This window comes from Malurus melanocephalus, unplaced genomic scaffold (genome assembly GCF_030028575.1).
Source record: "Malurus melanocephalus ecotype Western Australia unplaced genomic scaffold, MMel_1.1 scaffold_11, whole genome shotgun sequence".
Classification (NCBI taxonomy): Eukaryota; Metazoa; Chordata; class Aves; order Passeriformes; family Maluridae; genus Malurus; species Malurus melanocephalus.
Window position 1 is genome coordinate 1591379 of NW_026623243.1, and position 21495 is coordinate 1612873.

Here is a 21495-nt window from a genome sequence, read left to right on the forward strand (position 1 = left end):
GCCTTACATAATGGACAGAAAAAGAAAAAAGGCAAAAAATGCAGAAAACATGAGAACAGCATATTGAAAGAAATTAAAGATTCTCTAAAATCAGTCTCGGACAGAAAATCAGAGGAGGGTTCACGACCCTCCACCCGGCCATCCACCCCACAAAGGTCTCTCCACGACAACCTTATGGAAGCGATTCGGGCGAGCAGCATGAAGCAGTTAAGGCGGGTAAGTAAGATATCCTAAATCAGTAACTGATTGTGGCCCAAATATAGCACAAGCTTAGTCAATTTTAGTACATGCATTTAGTAAAAAAAAAAAAAAAAAAACCAAAAAAAAACCTTAAAAATGTGAGCATAATGAAGCACTTGGGTGGAGGCTTCCCTCTGATTAGGCTTTTCTCAGCACAGTGATTTCTGTCCGACTGTGATTTTGACACAAAGTGGAATACTTTCCCATGTTCAGTCTTGTTGTGGGAGAAGATCTGYAGCACAGAGCTCTTGGTTGTTTATGTCTGGCAGGAATTTCAGTAATTTTTCCRTCTTGACTGCACAGCAAATGAAATGAACACCCTTCCCACCTCTGTTTCATAGGTGGAGGTGCCYGAAGCCCTTCGGTGAAAGCCTGGAYGATAGAAGAAGCAGAGCAGTGGTCAAGGGGAAGCTTCTTGTCCTTTCACTGGTGGTAACATAGACTGTCTAGAAAGCTGCTTCCAAAGTACACTCTTAGATTCAAGCCATTTCTCTTTTATTTCAAAGAAATAAACCCGCTAAATACAAAATAATGCTTTAAAGATCCATTCGCTTTGTAATCTGTAAATATGGAAATAATTTTTTATTTAATGAGATTTATATTGAGAAGTTGTTGCTTATTTAGATATTCTTGTTTGTCTGATTGCACATCACTGGACAAGTTCTTTACACTGAGATGTAATAGTTTACCAGCCTGTGGTTTCTTTTTTTTTTTTCCATGAATTTACAATAAATGTGGTTTGAAGCTTTCAAGCAGACACATAGTCCTGGATTTCTATGAGTAAAAACCCACCAGATGGTTGCATCAAATCCATGAGCATTCTGGAAGTGTCCTGGGGAGGATCCTGAGATCTTTCTCAGCTGCACCTGAGCCTGTGAGGAGGATAGTACCTGAGCCCATATGTTAGCCCAGTTTCATATTGATGTTGGAAAAAAATRGTTCATAAGGCTGTATACAACTAAAACTAAGGGTTGTGTCAGCTCACCAATGTTGCACAAGGTCCTAAACCTTGGCCTAAGAGAAGAACTGGGAGATGAATAGAGCTGTAGTTCACACTGACTTACAGGCTGAAAGTTAATGTCAAYATTTTAAGGATGCAGCAAAATTATTCAAGTGAGATCCATTCAGTACAAGTGCTATCTATAGTCAGAACTAACCCCAGTGCAAACATCCTGTCAGACAGAGAAACTTGAAAAGCAGACTMCTATCCAGGTGGAAAAAGGCTTCCCTGTGGTATCAGTTGAACAACAAGCAGGGTGTGAAGTGTCAATATGATACAGTGGAAGCAGAGCCAACCTCATTTGGAGATGCACGACTGAAGGTATCACATCACAGGCAATGGCATGAATAGCCCTTCTTCACGTAGCACTAGGCATCTCCCTCTGTCAGATTAGTTATGGTTCTGGGTGCTTCAGCTAGTGTGAAGGCAGTGATAACATGAAAAAACTGAGTAGTGGCCAAAATGTTGAAAGATGAGAAGAGAGATATGTTCAGAAGCACTACTAAGTACTAATTAGTTTGCTCATTGCAACTATAAATAACAGAATTAGTATTTCTTTTATATAAAGCCACATCAAAGAGAATTACTTAGGGTTACTCAGTAGTGGTACTGAAAAAACATGGGTAAGCTTGTACCTGCATGTATTAATGAGACAGATTTTCCCAGAAATAGGAACAAATTACTGGAGGGAAATGAAGCTTGAGGGGGAGGGGATCTTCTCATGAATTGTCAGGAATGTTACTGTCATGGCAAGAAAACAGTGAAGGCACCTTTTTTCTTTTGTTTTGGTTGACTGGAACATACCAAAAGCAATCTATAACTAAAGGAAACTCTTTCCARTATTTTTCTTGTTGCTCAGGATCACAGCTCATGAGTATTTGTAGACCAGTATTACAGGAAATACAGGATATGCATTGGTCTTTAGCTGCCTTTATAATCTCATAGACTCCCATAGCATAAAAATCAACCTATGGTCAGTCTCCCATGGCCAAATAGAAGCTGAGCCTTGGGATCTTCTGAGGATGGAAGCAATACTGGAATGCAGACTGCAGTCAGGAGTAGACCTGTGGCCCCAGACCTTGTCCATAGAAACTTGTGAAGGATGAGAAATATCCTGGATGTTTAATCAAATGGCAAAAGTAACTAAGCAGCTGCAAGGGAAAATAAAAGGCAATGAGGGAACTCAGGAAAAGCACAGTGGAGAGGATTTGGACAAGACAAGAAAATGGTTTTCAGAAACAATATCACACTTCTAAGGAAAGAAGTAGATTTACTAGTGACCATATGAGAGGCAAAAAATTACATAGAAAAAGRAGAAGATAAAGAAAGAAATGAATACTGAAAAGTGGCAGATGGGAGAAGAGAAAAATGTGGAAGAAGCAAAAAGGAAAAGGGAAGGTAGAATTCACCTTTCAGGCTGGTAAGAGCTGTTGAAATTCCCCTTTTGCAGAAGTAGAGGATGATGGGCACAGCTCCTACGAAGATTTGCCCAGTGCTGCTGCCTGTGGYGGCTGTCAAGTGTCCATCAGCCCTCTGAGGTACCCCCTCCAAGATGCTGTACAGTCACGGTGCAGCAGCCATGTGCAGTTATCAAAGCACCTGCACACTCCCTCACCAAGTGTCCTGTGCCTTAGCCAAGGCAAATCTGGGCAATTCCCTTCTGCCTACATACATACACAGCAGTTCCACTTGGAGTCATTTCAAGGCATGGCTCCTATTTGCAGAGACATAAGGAAGAGCCCCCCAAAACACCTYGTTAAGGTTTTGATGCCCTGCAGAAGGGAAAGGCAGTCCCCTCCCTCACGGATATGTCCAGCGAGCAATCCCTTTCCATTCAAACAGCAAGGGAATGCTGTATAATGAGCRTCCAAACCCTCTGGGAGGTTCTGTGCTGCTTTCCTGGACAGGATTTTATATGTTATAGGTGTTAATGTGGTTTAGCAGGAGCCAGGAGGTGCCAAGGTGTATTTCTGCCTTGGGAACAGACACCCCTGGGGCATTTYCCCTGGAGCCCAGGTCCTGCCTGCAAGCTCAGTTCACTTTACTCCTTTTTAGTCAGAGGGAGACAAATGAYCTCTGTTGGAAGTCTGACTGTAGGAAAAGTGCCATGGGAAAAGCTCCCACAGAGGTGTGCTCCTGGTTTGGACTCGTAAGGCTCCTGCAGGGGTGGCCACCTGTTTTCTCTGAAAGAACAGAGAAACAAACACATGTAAATCCATCATCCATGTGCTCCATATGTGGAACAACTCAGCATTGTGAGGCTGCACCTCGAATCCAGTGCCTCTCAYTGCAAGAAGGACRTTGAGGGGGTTGGAGCATGTCCAGAGAAGGACAGCAGAGCTGGTGAAGGGTCTGGAGCGTTGCTCATGTGAGGAGTGGCTGAAGGAGCTGGGGGTGCTCAGCCTGGACAAAAGGAGGTGGCTCAGGGGAGACCTTATTGCCCTCTGCAGCCACCTGAAAGAAGGTCATAGCCAGCTGGGKGTCAGTCTCTGCTCCCAGATAACAAGTGACAGGATGAGAGGAAATGCCCTCAGATTTCACCAGGGGAAGTTTAGACTGGGTATTAAAAAAATWTCTTTGGCAAAAAGGTGGTCAAGTAATAGAATAGGCTACCTAGGGAAGAGATGGAAGTATCTCTGGAAGTGTTCAAAAAATGTGTAGGTGTGGTGCTTAGAGATGTGGTTTAGTGGTGGATCTGGCAGTGCTGCGTTAAGGGTTAGACTCAATGATCTTGGAGGTCTTTAACAATCTTAATGATTCTGTGATTCTGTAAAAGAGCTGACTTTTGAAAGAACCAGAAATACCAGAGCCTGACTGCTACCTCTCATTCCAGTACGTGGCCCTTTAGTCTATGCCTCTATCCCCCTAGGGAAGTGTCTGAGATTATAGAAAGAACAGAAGCTCATAAAAGAGCAAGAAATTTTATTTCCACGTCTTCTCAAAGTTTTCTTCCTCCTCCTGAGTCCCCTGTTGATGTTCTGGACAGTGATCCACCTTGCTGGGACACAAGTCTGTCAGTTCATGGAAACAATGGTTAGGGCAGAGCAGCTCTGCACCCAAAATAGAGAGGACATTTCTGTAGATTGTTTAAAGAGTGAGACAAACCCACCATGAGTTAGCCACCAAGGGGCTACTTGCAGTGTCTGGGTGTAAGGGGAGAGGTAGCTCCAAACACTGTTTTCACAGGTGCAGGCCCAAGTGAAACAGCATCTGGAAGGGTGTGTACAATTTCAGTAACTAACAGCCAGGAAAAATTGTTTTGAATTGGAAGAGGGACAGAAAATGGCTGGGATAAYTGGGGAACTGAAGAGTCTGTCCTGTGCGAGAGATGAGAACAGGTGGTGGGATCAATCTAGCCAAACAAAGGCTCAAAGGGATTTCAGCTTGTGTCTATAAATACTGCAAAGTGGAAAGAGCTATGGGACATGGTTAGAAAAAAAAAAAAAAAAAAAAAAAAAAGAAGACAGAAACTATGCATGACTGAATTGGATCAGAAATTAGAAGACACGTCCAAACTCTTAGAATAAAAATGTTCTTGGAACAGCCTTCCCATTAGAAAAGAATGGAGAGATTCTTACTGTAAGAATGATGCAGGAAGCTTATGAAAATGATAATATGGTTTGGTGTTTTCAGATGCAGAAGCCTGAAACTGGTAGCACAGAAGCTCTGCCATTATTAAATTAATGCTCTTAGATGTGATAACTCCACAGGATCTGCAACCTGGAATAGTGCTGAAAGTTATAAAAGTCTCCTACAATTTGCAGTGAGATGCTTTATTTTCAAATCCATGTAAGTCAGATGTAACTTTAGAAAAAGACTATCACATGGAAACCAAGGTCTTCTGCTTGATTCTGGCTTAATACCATCTACCCTTGATACCAACAGGAACCATATAATTTACTAGAGAAAGTAGAATTTGGTTCTCATATTGATAAGCCCAGCATTTTGCATACACTGTGTGGTTCTGATAGCTCTATGTGTCCAAAATGCTGCAGTTAACAACAGAATTAATTTTTTGATTAATTCCTCAAAAATTTTAACACAAGTTTACTTTGACTCACCGGTTCAATTACTTGATTTTGAATTTTAATTTCTGAAATAGGATAGTGATAATTGTGCCATACACATGAGAAATACTGCACTCAGGAATAAAGGCCTTGCTTAGAAAATAAATTGTTTTCATGTATCACTGAGAAGATGCATTTTAGAAGCACCTGGTGATTTGTGGTGGCCCCTTTTGTATAAGTAGCATGAGATAGATTTCACACATTTAGCTGTGGCCATATTTTAACAAAAGAGAAATGTCTTTTYCTGTGTTATAGCAGTGAGAGCACAGCAGTTGATGGCTCTCTTTTTGTGTAGACAGTGCAGACAGGAAAATAGGGCAACTGTCATGCACGTGCTGCAGGGTACTGAGGCACTATTAGAGCCAGATGTAACCATTCTGTGTGAAAAGGATGGATCAGTCCAAAAGAAAAATGGAGATATGGAAAAATTCTGCCATTGTGGAAAGCCAGGCAACAGCCTATCTGCCAGATGTATTTATTTCTATCTGTAATCTTTGACTGCTTTCAGCTTCAAATGCATATGAATTTTATAAAGCTTTTTTAATGCCCAAAAAAAAAAAAAATAAATTGTTTTCTACAGGACTATGACACAGGCAAAGACATTTTTCTTTTGTTAAACTATGGTCACAGTAAAAATTCTTACTGAGTGTCTGGAAAGAGCCCAAACATGTATCTCAAAGCCAAGACTGAGGGCTGTTTGTGTACTCTGGGGTATATTTTTTAACTTTTTTATGCCTCTATTTTGCCTTGGAGAGATCAATACAGGTCCATCTCACAGTACTGCAGAGTTATCTTCACACAGGCCCAAGTGTGCTTCAAGATCCTCAGGCATCAAATATTATTGGATTCATCATTACTGTATTTGCTTTATTTTAATTTTTGCTAACAGGAATGCTTTGACTGGTGCAATATAAGTGAATATGATGACTGTAAATGTATTTCTAAATTGTGAGAGAAGCACAGCCCATGATCCAATGCAGGAAATTTTGTAAATGCAGATGAGGCAAGCCATGAGGAGTCCCAGGGCTGACCTGGCTGTGAAAGAATGCCTGTGAAATAGAACACACATGACTTCTGCCATTTCCTCAGCTAAGAAACAAGCATACAAGGAACTGACAGTCAGAAAGGCTTATGCACTCTGAGGAGCATAAATTTGGGATGATTCCCAGGAGTGGCCGAGAAGATATTTCACCAGACTTACCAAGTACAGCCCCTATTTATGAGGCTATTTTTCTTGCATGGGAGACATGCTTGAAGTTTCAATTTTGTTGGTAAGAAATTAATTTCTTCACCTCATTATGCCTTTCTGCTGCAAGCATTAGGTCAATCCAYCCATGATTGAATACTAAGTACTTCCTTGGCTTTTCTTTGCAGGTTTTATTTCCGAGAAACTTTTGGAGCTATAGCTGTATTCTTTAATTATCACACTCATGAATGTTCTTGAGGGCTGTCAATGAGCTACAGTTAAAGCAGTGAACTTTGCAGGCACCTGAAGGAAGTGTTTATGTGTACACAGTGTGGGGTCACCCCTGTCGCTCGGTCTCAGCTTACTGCTCTCTAAATCTGCGACACATGCATGTGTTGCTGTGTTTCACAAACAACTTGGAAGGCAACAGTGCTCGGGTTTCATGTGCTCTTGATCACTTCTGCCAAATTCCAGCTCTTTGTTTCCCTTTTCACCCAGCGTGCCCTGACCGTGGCAGGTCAGTCTCAGTTGTGAAGGTTGGGCAGGTACAGGCAAACTCTGCCCGTATTGTGAGGGCTGAGACAGGCACAGCAAYAGCCCAGAAAGTTTGTGACTGCAAGGCAACACCCAGACAGGGTGAATATTCCTGCYTTTCATCCCAGATTGGCATGGGTTTGGGTGTGTTACAAGCCCCTGTTACAAGATTGATGTCATCCCATGCCAGCATTATCTTCTGTCTAGCCMCTCGTGATCTGAACTTTTCAGTCTCTGCTATAAAGTGACTAAAATCAGTTTGAGATCCAATCRCTCCACACATCCCAGTAGTTGGATTTTAGATGCAACACCAGCGGGTGCAGCTCCAGGACAATTTTACAGCATTGGATGTGCACCACAGGAAAAATAAATCAACCAACAAAAATGAAGATTGTTGTGGTTTGCTTCCCTGGACCTCTCACTGCAGTTTCAGAGCTGTGTTGCTGGTGCAAAGGAGATGCTGGGAACCTCTAACTAGGAACAGAGGGAGGACAACATTGGGTAGCATGGATTTAGCTTGGATTRAATTTTTCTGGATCAGTACCCTAAGTTCTTTGTGACAACAGAGCCACAGATGTTGATAGTTGATAGCTCAGCACAGCTGAGCAGCCTGAATAACCCCACCGTGCCACTGGCTCCCACTCTCAAATTCCCACTGCGAAGAATCCCACAGGTCACATGGAGAACTGAGCTCACAGCTGGGTRTCAGACAATCCTGGGCCCTAATCCTGCTCTGACAGCTCCCTGTTACAAGACATGGTGCTATCTCAAGGGCACTGAGCACATTTTGTCAGCTTCCTGTCTGTGGAGCATWAAAGCTCCTCCAGACTGGCCTTTGCTCCAGGAAAACATGAAACATAATTAAACTGGTCTGTAAAAATAGATAGTAGGTGGAGACCCTAGTGTCCCTAAACAATATTCATTGCACAGTSTTCATTAACTGCAGGGTGAGCACCCTGCTCAATGCAGAGGGCAGGGGTCCCAGACAGCCACCCAGGTAACAGGGCTGAGCTCCTTGGCCACGTTAGCCGGCTGTGATCCCACCACAGACTGATCCCAAAGCAGGCAGCAATCCCCCCCTGCTCCTCTGCAGCTCCTCACTCCTCCCCATCAGAGGAGACACGGTGCAGGGTAACTGGGAATGTGGGGTCCTTATCACATTTGGGGATCTGCATTACCCAAACCTGCTCTCCCATCCCTTGCTCTGCCTGTTGGTTTTCTGATACTGTCCCATGGTACTGATAGTAGCACTGACACCTGGGGTAAAGTGGCAGTGGGGTGATAGAGGTTCTTCCATCAGAGATGGGTCAATTCATCACTTCCAGGGTTGAATTTCTGGGTCTCCAGTGCTGCTGTTGYGGTGGGACTCACATATCTGAGATGGCTCAAAGCAAAGACCTGAATTTCACCCTGTCGTATTTCAGTCAATGTTTAAACACCTGCTTTCCAAATCAGTTTCTTTCCAAGATGATAACTATTTACCCCGCCCCTCCAAATGGAGCAGTGGTCTCAAAAGATTTTCARTTGGACTGTAGCTTTTTAATAGGATGTTTTCTTCTTTGAAATTCAGGGTTATTGCATCTCTTGGGCAGACTCAGGGTCTCTCTCATTTGCTTTTAAGTTAAAAAGCCTGTAGAATTCATGACTTGTGGGGCAAGTAGTGAAACTACTCAGTTTTTCAACAAGCCAAGAGGTGGAAAACTTCTGCAGGATCGTTCAGTCCTCTTGCYGGGGCTGGGGGAGCTGCAATGATCTGTGAAAAGCAGATTCAATGTGTCCATCTTGTTCCAGTATCTGTCACCAAAAGATGCTGCCGGTCGTCCTGAGGTCACAGGAGGTTTCTGGGGCCATTGCTGGCATTTAAAAGCAAGCAGTGGCCTGAGTAGTTATTTCTGACTCAAAATATCATACTTTAAAAGCAGAACATCTGGTTTAGTTGAAAACATCTGGGGATGACCTGAAGGCAAATCTGGAGTTGCATAATTAGTTAGCTTCTAAGTGAAATTAGGGATTTAGTCTGGAAATTCTGTTGAAGCTCTAGCTCTACTCTGATCTCCTGCCTCTACACCAGATATATTATAATYCTTCAAAATGCAAACACTGAGCTAACCAGTGCTGGCAGAATTTCCTTCCCAGTATCTGTACAGCAACTTTTGAGCAGGACCCACACTGTGGTGCAGAGGGGGAGGCTGCATTCAAATATATGAGATTCAAAGATAGGAGGATGCATATTTTGTAGATCAGGTAGTGACAGGACAAGGGGAATGGCTTCAAACTGGAAGAAATCAGGTTTGGATTAGATATAAGAAGAGATTATTTACTATGAGGGTGATGAAACACTGCAACAGGTTGCTCAGAGAATTTGTGGATGCCCCATCCCTAGAAGCGTCTAAGGCCTGGTTAGATGGAACTCTGAGAAACCTGGTCCAGTGGAAGRTGTCCATGTCCACGGCAGGAGGGTTGGAACTAAATGATCTTTAAGGTCCTCTCCAGCTCAGGCTCTGTGACTCTATGATTTTATTTGCCTTTCCCCCAAGTGCTGTGTTTAGGATCCCCTTGCTGTGGGGCAGAGGTGAGCACCATCCCACCAGTGATCTGACTTCTCMCTTGAAGGGCTTTCCTACCAGCTTGGCCTTCATGCTGCACAGCACCAAGAAAAGCTTGACTATGGGCAGTTTTCCCTTTTCTTTCTGTATCTCTTGCCATTCCTCCAATTATCACTTTCAAAATGATGGAAGCAGCATGCTCCATCCCCGTTTCCTCCTGCTGCCTGCTCCCTTCATTTCCGTGTTTTGCGTAGAAGAGGTTTGCTTTTTTCCATGTTTGCTTTGGGACATTTGTGTGTTCAATAACTCTCTCAGAGACATAATCAGCRTGATTCAAATGCTACCAGTTTGGGCTCAGGGGCTCTCTTTGGTGTCAATCCTCTCCTCATGTCTGCTGAAGTCCACATTTTTATGTCGAGACATCCTGCAACCTTTTTTTTTCCTCTTTAAACCTCATCTGGCATTGCTCATTAATGGGAGATGTACGTCCTTAYATCAGGTAAGGAAAAGCAAAGCCCAACCCATGAAGACAGTCTGAATCAAAGCTTCATCAAGCTGCTTTTCTCTTCCCACTGGCTCTGAACCCAACCAAAGAATAAGACCTCTTTTCAGCTTATGTCTCACCACTGATGCAGAATATTCACTCCTAGTAGGCATCACACAATCCCTCAATTGACATCGCTCATTGTGTTTCAGGTAAAGGGTCCTGCCCTCGTGGTTGATATTAAGCCCCTCACGATCTGAACCTCTCAAAATTTGATTTTTTTTTGTTGTTGTTAATCAGTGGCTATAGCTGGACAATTCTGATTAAACAATTGATTGCATTGTGAACATTGTGTACTTGGCTAATCTTTTAAGGGAAATGGAAGACAATCCCAAGCTGAATGGGCTGTTTGGATGAGAGCCACCAGGAGTGAAGTCAGCAGAACTGAGCAGTAACTGGGRCAAAGGTGATTCCAGCAGTGGGAGAKTGTGACCACCAACCCACTGAACACCTACTCAAAATGAACCCAACTCAAATGGAGGGAAGAACTCTGCATGTGGACTAATCAGCATGAGAAGTGAGAGATATAACTAAGAAACAGGAGTATCAGTGCTAATTAATGAAAAAGGTATGCAATATGTAACCAAAGAATGCTTKATGCTTTGGTTAAAATGTTTAAATRGCATAAAGTTTTAAAGATGGTTGAGGAGCTAGCTTTTTGTGAGTTACCTCCCAGCTCCCTGCTTTGCACAAACTAGAATAAAAAAGAGAAATACCTCCTCTTGATGTGTGAATTAATGTTGCACATGCAGTAACAAGCCTATGTTTGGGGCAACAGCTGGAAATGCGATAAACATAAATGAAGGCTTCCTTGGTATATAAAGATAAAACTGGAACTTCCACTATGAATCTAAATAAATGTTCTTCAGCATTAACTTGTCAAAAGCAAAAMATTCACAAAGCATTTTTAACATAGATTTACTGCTATTCTGGTTTTTTATAAATTTCATTGGAAAGTAGTTACATAATCACCTGCCCCACATATAAAATATGWAATTGTATCTTGGAGGAGAAAATAGGTTTGTTCTGGTAATAAAAATTCTCTATCAGAAGAATTTTATAAATACAGCGCAGCATGCAGGGTCAGCTATATAAAGGACAGAGGTTTGTCCTTTATATAGCTCCAGTCTCTGATCAACCTAACAATGACCCCGTTACTGATGTGCCCAATGTTTTGTCAGTTTGCAAGAACCGCCAAAACTGTCATAAGAACTTGTGGAACTCTTGATATAACCTCGTACACACTGATACCCTTCTGTGTAATGGGGCACTGCTTCAGACAGCCAAACAAATCCTGTCTGGACTCTCTAACTCCAGTCTTTGTTTCACCCTGTGAATTCTGCCAACCCCTCATGTGCCACAGGACAGAGAAGGGGGCTTGGTACATGTTGTGCAGATTACTTCAGATGTTCCCATCTGCAGTGTAAGTTTGTATTTTTTGTATCAGCTCTGTGCTTCTCTTCAGAGGAGAAACAGTAATGAAATGCAGAGACAACCTCATAACACGCGTCCTCAGCAGGTAGCTATGGCACATGAGAGCTGCTCAGTGGTTATTWTGAAAACTGATTCTACAGGGACTCACTCTCTGCAGACTAATAACTATTCCTGTGGCTGAAGTATCACACCAATTAAACACATATTCTTTGCTGGGACTGAGGCTACTGCTAGGCATGAATACCTGGACCACTGCATTTGCAGCTTCCATCCYGTTTCCATCCCATTCTGTTTCCAGAACATCCCAACAGCATGCACACACATGCAGAGAACAACAAATATTTAAACTAAGTGAAAAAATTGGTGTTAGTATCTCTGAGCTTCTGCTCAGCAAGACCTTAAGTCTTGTAGGGCAGAAACATTTTGCCGGTTTCACTCAAATTAGMTACACTAAGGATAAAGGTTTTGTTTCTTTTTTTTCCTTCTTTAATGCAACAAAATAGATGCTGCTAAATAAGCACCAGCTGTCTTCATAGTAATAAAATAGGAAGTCAGATTCAAAGAACTGCACTTGCCCTTGTGTTTTTTGGAAGACTTCTCTGTCTCTGAGTTGACAGTGCCACGGTTCACTGAAAATCATGCAGAAAGATTAATAAAATATTAGGTGGGATCTTAAAACGTCTGGCAAGTCCCAAAGTTTTTTAAGTAAGCATGGATCATACTGTTCAGATGAAATAGCTAACAAGTTCTTGTCCTATGGCTGTAGTTAGTTATCAAGTACAAATAGTGAAAAAAAGAAATCTAACACAAGAAACTAAATCAATCTGACTTCAGCCACATCCTGTCACAATTTCTCCTGATGTGCCATGATGATCCAAGAGGCTGGGGAGTATCGTGTGACTATCATCCAGCAGCAAAAATATTATCACACACTTCAAAGCTACTGGCTGCCTTTCCTCTAACAAAGTCAGAGTCAGAGCTTTAACGTGCACCCTGATGAAAACAGGATGGCCCCTTTCAAACTGAGGTGATAGAGACAGACGAGGCAGTAAGAYGAAACCAGCAGGAGCCAGCACATACAGAGCTGCAGTAAATCCAAGCCATAAACAGAATGCCTCCTGCACTTCAAATGTTCCCAGGCCCCCTGCACTTTCTGAAAGCATAGCAGCAGCACTGCTGCACCTTTGACCTTGCAGACCTATAGGGTATCAGAGAAGCAATGATTCTGGTGATTTTAAAATGACTTGYACTCATGAAACCAGCGCTTTCCATATGCTCAGGGAGGAATGTGTGAGCGTCGCTGGGCAGCCAGGTCCAGCCTCAGGCATGGCCATACGATAGGGCTGCCCACACACTGCTGCAGGACTCTCTGTTCAGGATCAGTTAAGCTTCTGACACTGTCACTCACAGCAAAGTGATGGGAGCTGTGCTGAAAACCTGGCTTGTAAACCAGGAGATTAGCAACTACTCTGTAGGTCCCAAAACTCGTATCTTTCACACAGTGTATTAAAACATTTTTAGCTTATTAAAACTAAATCCKTGGGGAACTGCATGCTGTGGTTGARTTTCCAAAATATTAAACTGAAAACCAGTTTAATGCAATGCTAGAGCATGACCCTATATTTGCACACATAGGTAATAAAACTGCTCAGATTAACTGCTATACAGACATTAGTCAAGTGTTGTTTTGATTTTCTTTYTGAGAGCTTAAAAATGACTACTAATTCTGAAAAGCAGACCTTGTAGAAATAAAGAAGTCTTACCTAATGTTTTTGTTCTGAGAACCGACATCACTAAATTTGAACAAGGAAAATGGCATTTAAAAATATTTTAAGTGTCACATGTCTAGACTGCAGTACAAGTCTGGACTAGATGTATTTATATACATTGTGCTATTAGCACCATTACACAAATAAGCAACTGAGGCACAGGGCAAGACAGATCTGGTTTCAGTTAAAACACCTGCATCGAAGTGTCTGAAGTGCAAGATGGCACCTGCTCAGTTTCTACACTCTCATTACAGTAAGTGGAGAGTAGGGGTCAGAGAGTGACTGAGTYGGACAAATGTAAGATTCCACTTTGCACCGCATCCCCCCGATTGCTCCGTTACACATCGTGTGTTCCTGAGAGCACAGCTACCTCTCCTGACCGCTGGGCCATGGGGCTGTTGTATGGGACCTGATTCCCATGATGTTCCTATAGCTTCTGTACATACTGCTGAGGTATCCTSTGCAGACAATCTGCCCTGATGGCCTTGTGACTCTTTGGAGTCACCTTCAAAAGAGCACCAAGAGTGAGCCTGCTTGAGTTTACACAAGATGCTTCTGTCACACACAGCAGCAGTTTCATTCAGGGCTCTGTCCTGACAACCTAAATTTGTTCTATGCTGACAACCTAAATTTGTTCTATGGCAAAGAATGGACAAGACAGCAAAGGTATCAATAACTTGACTTTTAACTGTCTTTGAGAATACAGTAGTTTTATTTAGGCAGAGAAGGAATATTTGAAGAATAGGCCAAAGGTTAAGAGCTTAGYGCTGAAAATGGCTTGGGGAAAGACAGAAGGAAGCATATAATCTAGCTATGGTGGAAAGTCAGGGACTTTGAAGATCTGTAAAGATTTCATATTGTATCACTCTTCTTGAGGATTCTAGACGAACAGAAAGGCTTTTCTGACTGAAAACACAAGGAATGAAACTAACAACTTGATCTACCACAGYGTTTGATTTCAATCAGGCGGTTGAAATTACAGCCTTTCAGGAAACAAAGATACCTTGTGTCTACAAATAATAGTGTGACAATTCACTTCTGCTTGGCAGAATACACAGGCCTCACCAAATCCTCCCCACSGCAGCACAGCTGAAAGTAACTCAGATAAAACCTACCATGCAGGGCACAAAGTATAAGGAGTCTGCTCTGAGCTTGTTCCCAACCGACGTACCATCTCTACACTGGACATGCAGCTGGACTGAGGATGCATATTCTATACATAAAATGTTGGAATGATGATGATCACAATGGTTGCTGCCCAAGGYGTACATGAGGTTTGTAGCCAGGAGAGTGAGCACACACAATGAACCAAGCAACTCACCTAGTACCAAAGAAAAATTGCACCATTTTTTTTTGTTTTCTATGCCATCAGTGATTTATGCTGGATTGGCTTCTTGAACAATGCACCTTGGATTTCAGCTATCTTTTAACCAGCCACCCACCTATCACAGATGTTCATGACAGCAATCAGCACTGCATTTTCTCAGCTGGTCATTTAGGACCTCTGTTGTTCTTCACCTTCATACATAGGTAAGACCATTTTTTCCTCCAAAGAGGAATCCACATCAGGACTTCTGTTCCCTTGAAACAGCTGTGTGCTGTAAGATGCTGAAGGTATTTGTTAGGCACTTGTGCTGTATTTCTACCACAATTTAGGGATTTAGGGGCATTGTTAGTGAAGACAAGAATGGCCAAGTACCAAGRGCTGAGATGTGGTAACATCTCATTTACCTAGGCAGGACGTTAGTTTAGTATGAGTCAGAAGAGTACTCCAGCTCCTGTAAGGCAAGCATAGAAGATATTACAGCACAAAAAGGATCACTTAATTTTACTGAATGGTTTCATACTTTCTTCTACCAACTGCAGGCCTGAGCACTGTGAACACAACTGACAGCAGAGGGCTTTGTTTGCTCTCCAAAAATTATTACACTTCCTACCTGTCTGAGATGGCAGGTGAATTTCAGTAACACATTCTTTAGGAATTACATACTAAAAGCTACTACAGGTGAAAAAAGACTACTACTAACTGGCAGATTTCTGCTTTAACAATGGGCTTTTCACATTACCCTCAGAATATGAACCACAGAAAACATGTTTTATGTTAACTAGCTTTAGACTGCTTTTGAAATTTCATTTTCAATTTAAAAATAAAACCAGATTCTCTGCTGACAGTTGAAGAGCCATAACTGAAGGACTTTATTCTGAGGATTTTTTCTCCTCTTGATTATTGAATAAGCACTGTTTTGGTCCAAAGGACTATTCAAACCATCACAATCCTGTAGGACTACCTAGAAAACAGAAGAGAAAACGTGCAAGCTTCTCAGCAGTTTGTCAGCCTGTGCTCCTTGTATCCTGAGCATCTGGGAAAGACCCATCTACCACCAAAGTGCTCCAAATCCRGCTCAGATGCTCCAGCAGTTGCGTGGTTTTTGGCATCAACATCCAGAAGAGCCAATATCCAATTTTGTTTGCCTGCCAATGTCATTTAAGCAAATCCTTTGTGTCTGATATTTGATACAATCATTACCCTATTTCTTCAGCTTTAAACATCAGATTTCATTGTGTTCCCCAAGTAGTACATACAAAAATATAATGCTGGTCATGGCTGCTTTKTAAACCATACTTGCACTCCCTCATTTTTAGTCCTCAAGCAATAAATTTAGAATTCATACTGCACATGTAACCAAACTCAAGATGATTAAGCTTCAGGGAGGAAAAGGAATGAAGTAACAGCTCAAGAATGTCACTCCAGAGAGATTCCAAAAATCCTTTAGAAAGTAAGAAAAAAAGACCTTTAAGTATATTGTTGATACTAATGGATAAAAAAAAACACAATAAATTTAACATATCAAGCTTCCTAATTTCAGGCACTGTTTATAGATGGGGAAATCCTRCAGTTACTACCTAAAACTATGTTTGAGAAAAAATTGAATATCTAACAAATTACTAGTCTGATTCATTTTAGCAGGTTACACCTGCAAATACTGTAAAATTCAGCATAAAATTTGTCAGAAAAAAAAATCCCATTGAATATATTTAGGCACTGATTCTATTCCTTAACATGTTCAAGCATAATATAGCAGACATGCCAAAGCAGTTTGGCAATTAAAAAAAAACAACCTAAAAAGGCTCCTTCACAACTGGATAAACATCCTCAAACTTTCAAAGACTACCTTAGAGAAAAGTGTCAGGCTAGAGTCACTTACAAGGTAGTTAAAACTTAGATATTAAACCTCCCCAGCTCACACTCTAGCTCTTACTACTCCATCCTTTCCATTTTCTCACTCAAAGAAAACCCCAGGCAGTAAACAAATACATAGCAACAGGAGTCCTTACTGCAGTGCTAAAGGATAACATTGGTCCTTTGAGAGACAAAGGCTGAGTATCTTCTAAGCTTCCCTAAACCATTTTCACTTTTCTATAAATAAGGCTGCTTATCACTGTGCTTAAGCCACAGGAACTTTAATTAGACCAAGAATTCCTCTAATGATTAGATAAAGGCTGTTGCAATGGACTGCTAACAGTCTTAAAAGCAAAAGGGTCTTTCCTCCTTTTTCCTCTTAACAAGAATCTTATTTAGGAAAGTAACCGCTGTCAAATTTTAAAAAGATAAAAGGAAAATTTTCCTTCCAAAAACTTATTTTAACCTTCTGCTTATGAAGTGGAAAGGAAATTATTATATACTTCAGCTCATCCTGCAATTAACAATTCCAACTTTGCTTCATACTTAAGGCCTAAAAATCACATAAGCACCAAACTTCAAAAYTAAGGGTACACCAGGTAATAGTTTTGTTGTGTACTCTGGATGCTTTAGAAGAGAGAAGCAAGTTTCTGAAGTGTCCTGAACTGAAACTCTACAACGTGTAGGACAATGATTTACATCTGGATAACCCAGGTTAAGTTAGAGCATTCACTGACAAGAGTTAACTATTTAGTACTTCTAGAATGTTAATGAATGATCCCATGTTTGTTTGACCTTGAAATGTTGCTGGCTTATTGCACTTGCCTGCAGCAGTAGCTGTTTCCAAGGAAGCTGCTTAGCAGTGGTGAGATCTGCCAGGAGGACAGGGTGTWACATTCTAACTCATTGTGTTTACTCAATAGCACAATCCAACTTTCCAGAGACATGAAACTACTGCGATTTCACAGTGGCTATTTACTGCTTTGTGTATTTGGCTGARTGACCAAAGCTACTTTTAAAGTCTGTAATCAATCTACAGATCTATTTTAAAATCTGTGCCGCAATCAGCACTTAAAAACCACACAGTTTTACACTAGTTGGGTCAAATTAATTTTATTATGCTTCATGATGAATTGCCACCAGTGCAACATCCTATTCACTGTACATTTCAAAAATTCACAAAGTAAAAATTTCAGTTCGATAAATGGAAAACTGAATGATTGAGAAGTTCTTACGAATTTCATACGTACAAGTGGCTAGCTGATATTGTCTATGCACATAGAGTGTTGAGATACAAAAGCCTCATGCTAGYTTGTTAATTGCTAAGGCTATCTGGACAGTCATTTAACCAGAATATATAAGAGGCCTTCATTACAATGTTTAGCAACAATGCACCAGTATCGTGAAATGCTATCTTCTGCTCGGAGTGCAAGTGGCAGAGTGCTGAAGCATGCAGTTGTGACTAACTTAACTGCCATCGCAGTCTGTATGCCTGAAWTTTTTCATGAACAAACACTATTTTAAAGTAAATATTAACCTGGACACCACAGGTGTGAGTGTTCTTTTTGTATGAAGAAATAGAAAACCCAAAAACTTTCTTTGGCCAGTATCTACAAATCAAAGTTTTATTCAATAATATAATTTCAGAGCTCCCAAAATCCAGAATAGAAGTTTGATTAATGAACTGTGATGCTTAATTATTAACTATATTACAGAAATTCCAATTCTGGGAACACAACAGCTAAACATATCTAGTAAGTAGCATGTTAGGAAAACCTCTAGGTCTCATCTGCTTAATTTTAAAATGCCCTATATGCAATAAAAATAAGTGAGCAGTGCCAGAAGTTATATGAAAGCCATACAAAAATTTTCCTTATACACAAGTTGTTAACTCCACTGCCATTAGCTACATCAGGCTGCACTTGCACTTGATCCAAAGCTCAAGCCATTACAGCAGCAAAGCTAGCAGGAAGTGCTTCCAGCAGCAGAGACCAATGCGAAAATTACTGCAAGAAAGTGAGACCACTTGGCAATTTTTTTTTCTCAAGTTATGTGCTTATATTACTCTTGGAAGGAAGTTAGCATCCTCTGAATAATTTAACTACAACCTTACCTCTCCCACTACTTTTCAGCAACTTTCTTTTCTTCTCATACAACTGAAGTAATTTGCTAAAGACTAGGTTATAACTGGGTTAGAAATCCAAGCCGTATCATGCAGGTCCAGCCTGTCAAGATCAGGTCAACACTGGGTTTCAGTCAATACAATTCTGATAACTTAAATTTTGTTTGATACCCTGACTACAGTCAAAGACCAAGGACACTATGTATTAACTACACTCCAAATGTAACTGACTTAACTAAACATTCTGTGTCAGATAACGTGGTTTTTAAAAAGATTTTCTACCTGAAAATTACAGCAAGTACAGTAATTAATGCTGCAGATATTAAATACCCACATAGCATAGATTAGTATTTCATAATAGGCAGATGTGCCAATGTTTACTGCACTACAAAGTACAACTTATATAAATGTGCAAGCTGTGAAATGAAAATCCCATTTGCTGTCCATTTATTCAAATACTATTCTTGTGAATCAGGTTCTTGATCTTCATCACAACCCTTGGTCTTAAAGCCAACATATGAAGATAAAATACTGCCATAAAGTTCAGTACTTATCCAAAGTGTGTAATTCTGAGTTAATGACTTTCCAACCTAAAGGATGTAGGATTGGTGTTTCAGCATCTGTTGTGTACCATAAATCAAAGACTGCAAAGTAATACCACTTGTGTTTATTAGTACACAAATGTCCTACAAATTTTAAAAAGTAATTAAATGCTATTGAAGCAAGCCCTAAATGCAGCCCTTCAGCCTAAAAATCACAAAAAAATTGATTTTAAAAATAAATCAAGCTGTAGCAATTGCCAGCCTCCATTAGAGCCCCCAGCAATTTAGACATCTTCATTCTCAAAGGAAGAGCAGGGAAGAAAAAAACAAAAACACAAACAAAAAACAACCAACAAAAAAAACCCAACCCTCAAGAACACCCCAGAAACCCTTCCCAAAACCCCAAATCCCAACAAACCAGCCAAAAGACTGAACTTGTCTGCATCAAAGTTGCCTTTACCACTATGACAATGTAAAGCTACCCTGTTTAACTTCAGATAGAGGTCCCCAAYAGAAGAATTAATTACTCCTGCTGTTCAATTGCAGTCAGTACTACAGTTAGGGCAAGGTAATTTTCACAACTAGCTGTGCATTTCTGTAGTGCTTCTGTGTTATGTAAGGATACTCCTAAGATTTGAACTGCAATGTTTTGATGTATTTGAAACCATGCAATAGTATAAACCAGCCTCAACATTCATATAGCATTGCATTTGAAATGAAGGGGCTAAACAAACTAAGAGCTGCATCACTTAAAGAACATAGTGCTATACTAGGCTTTAATAAGAAAATTTAGATACAGAAAAAGTAGGGTATGAAAATAGTGTTTTCCTTCTTGCATTATAACTAAATTACATTAAGGTTTTTGTCAGTCTTACATATTACATTTAAACTCCCTTATTGATGGAATGGAAAGTATTCACATGTACATGATCATCCAGGTGTAAACTTGCACACATTAACAGGGAGTAGCTTTGTAGAGGATTATGACAAACCTTTACAGATTAAATGAGGTATTGCACAGATTAATAAAAAAGCAAAAGGCAACAAAAATATACAGCAAATTGGTAGAACATTTACATGATAATTTTACAGAATCCATAGACAGAAAGCAGTGTTTAGTATATCATTCACCTTAAAAAATATATATATAATAATATATGATCAATCATCCCATTCGTCATCATCCTCAAAGTCTTCTTCATCRTCTTCATCCTCATCTTCATCTGCAAGACAAGAAACGCAAGTCACTTGCATACACAGAATTAACATGATAAAAGTGTTACTGATTTCTGTCACAACTTTCAGAAAAGAGAACAATTAGTTCAAGGTCGTCATGACAATACATTTGATAATACTCTGTTTTAAGATTGCTAGATATGACATCCAGTTTAGATAGTTACTAGCTGGAAGTTAAACCTAATTTATTTTCTTACTCCTTTCCCCATGTAGGAAGAATGTAGCTTGTTTTGTGCTAGGAGAAAAAGAATCAGAAGCTCCTGTTCAACACTTAATACTTACTAGTCTTCTTAGAGAATGTGGGAGTTGCCAGTTTGCTCCACACTGGGTTTTAAACTTCAGGAACAGATTAATTTCTGGAATGTAAGAACTGCTTCCCCAGGTTTATTACCTAAGAGAATTTGTTTGCTTTACAAGCAGATAAAAAAACATCCCCCCCMAAAAGGGTTTGGTGAACTAAAGACCATTGTGGATACTGGAATATTCTAAGCTGTGTAATGAACATCAACTTCAAACTCAGTGCTTATTGTTGACTTCCACCAGTGTTCCACCTTTTGAATACGCATCATACTTAAAAAAACGCAGCCTGTTAAAATCAACTACTTATTTGTTACACAAGAGCATTTCCTTCCCATTGGAAAACAATACATTTAGCTCCCTTCTACTATTTATGGAAAGTACCAAAATTGGCAATCACTACATATGGCAGCGTATCAACAAACCATGCTATGCAGACTGTATATCCAGTTTTAGCATCAAGGCAAACTCTACAAAAAAAGTGTATTAAAGCTTAAACAGAACACATGTACCCAAACAGCTGCATTGCAGCTCCTGAACTACATTTATTACAMGCTGGTATTTGAGAAATGCAAATCCTCTTGCAGCCCTAATTCTTCCCAGCACTTAAGCATGGAAAGTTGATTCAGACTAGGTAGAGGCCTAGTCAAGTAACACCCCTGAATATCTGCTCCTTATCAGTAGGTGGCAGCCAAAGTCCATCGTGAGCCACAGCACAGGAACTGAATATTCGCAAGAGACTTAGCATCAACAAACAGAAAGCATGAAAAAATTTCTTCCAAAATATTTTGACAACT

The 21495-nt window shown here is 40.6% G+C and overlaps 2 protein-coding genes across 3 annotated transcripts in view; one reads left to right on the forward strand and one right to left on the reverse strand.

Moving 5' to 3' along the window:
* LMOD2 (leiomodin 2) overlaps positions 1-247 on the forward strand; it is a 5734-nt gene extending 5487 nt beyond the window's left edge. The window contains exon 2 of the mRNA XM_057378595.1: positions 1-247. This exon is cut by the window's left edge and continues 1107 nt beyond it. Coding sequence (XP_057234578.1) covers positions 1-234 — 234 coding nt within the window. The 3' untranslated portion in view covers positions 235-247.
* A 17351-nt stretch (positions 248-17598) lies between these two features.
* The window catches only part of WASL (WASP like actin nucleation promoting factor), a 48445-nt gene continuing 44548 nt past the window's right edge, over positions 17599-21495 (reverse strand). For both annotated transcript variants that reach the window (XM_057378606.1, XM_057378614.1), the window contains exon 11: positions 17599-20388. In XM_057378606.1, the coding sequence (XP_057234589.1) occupies positions 20327-20388 (62 nt within the window). In that variant the 3' untranslated portion in view covers positions 17599-20326. The remainder of the gene's footprint in view (positions 20389-21495) is intronic.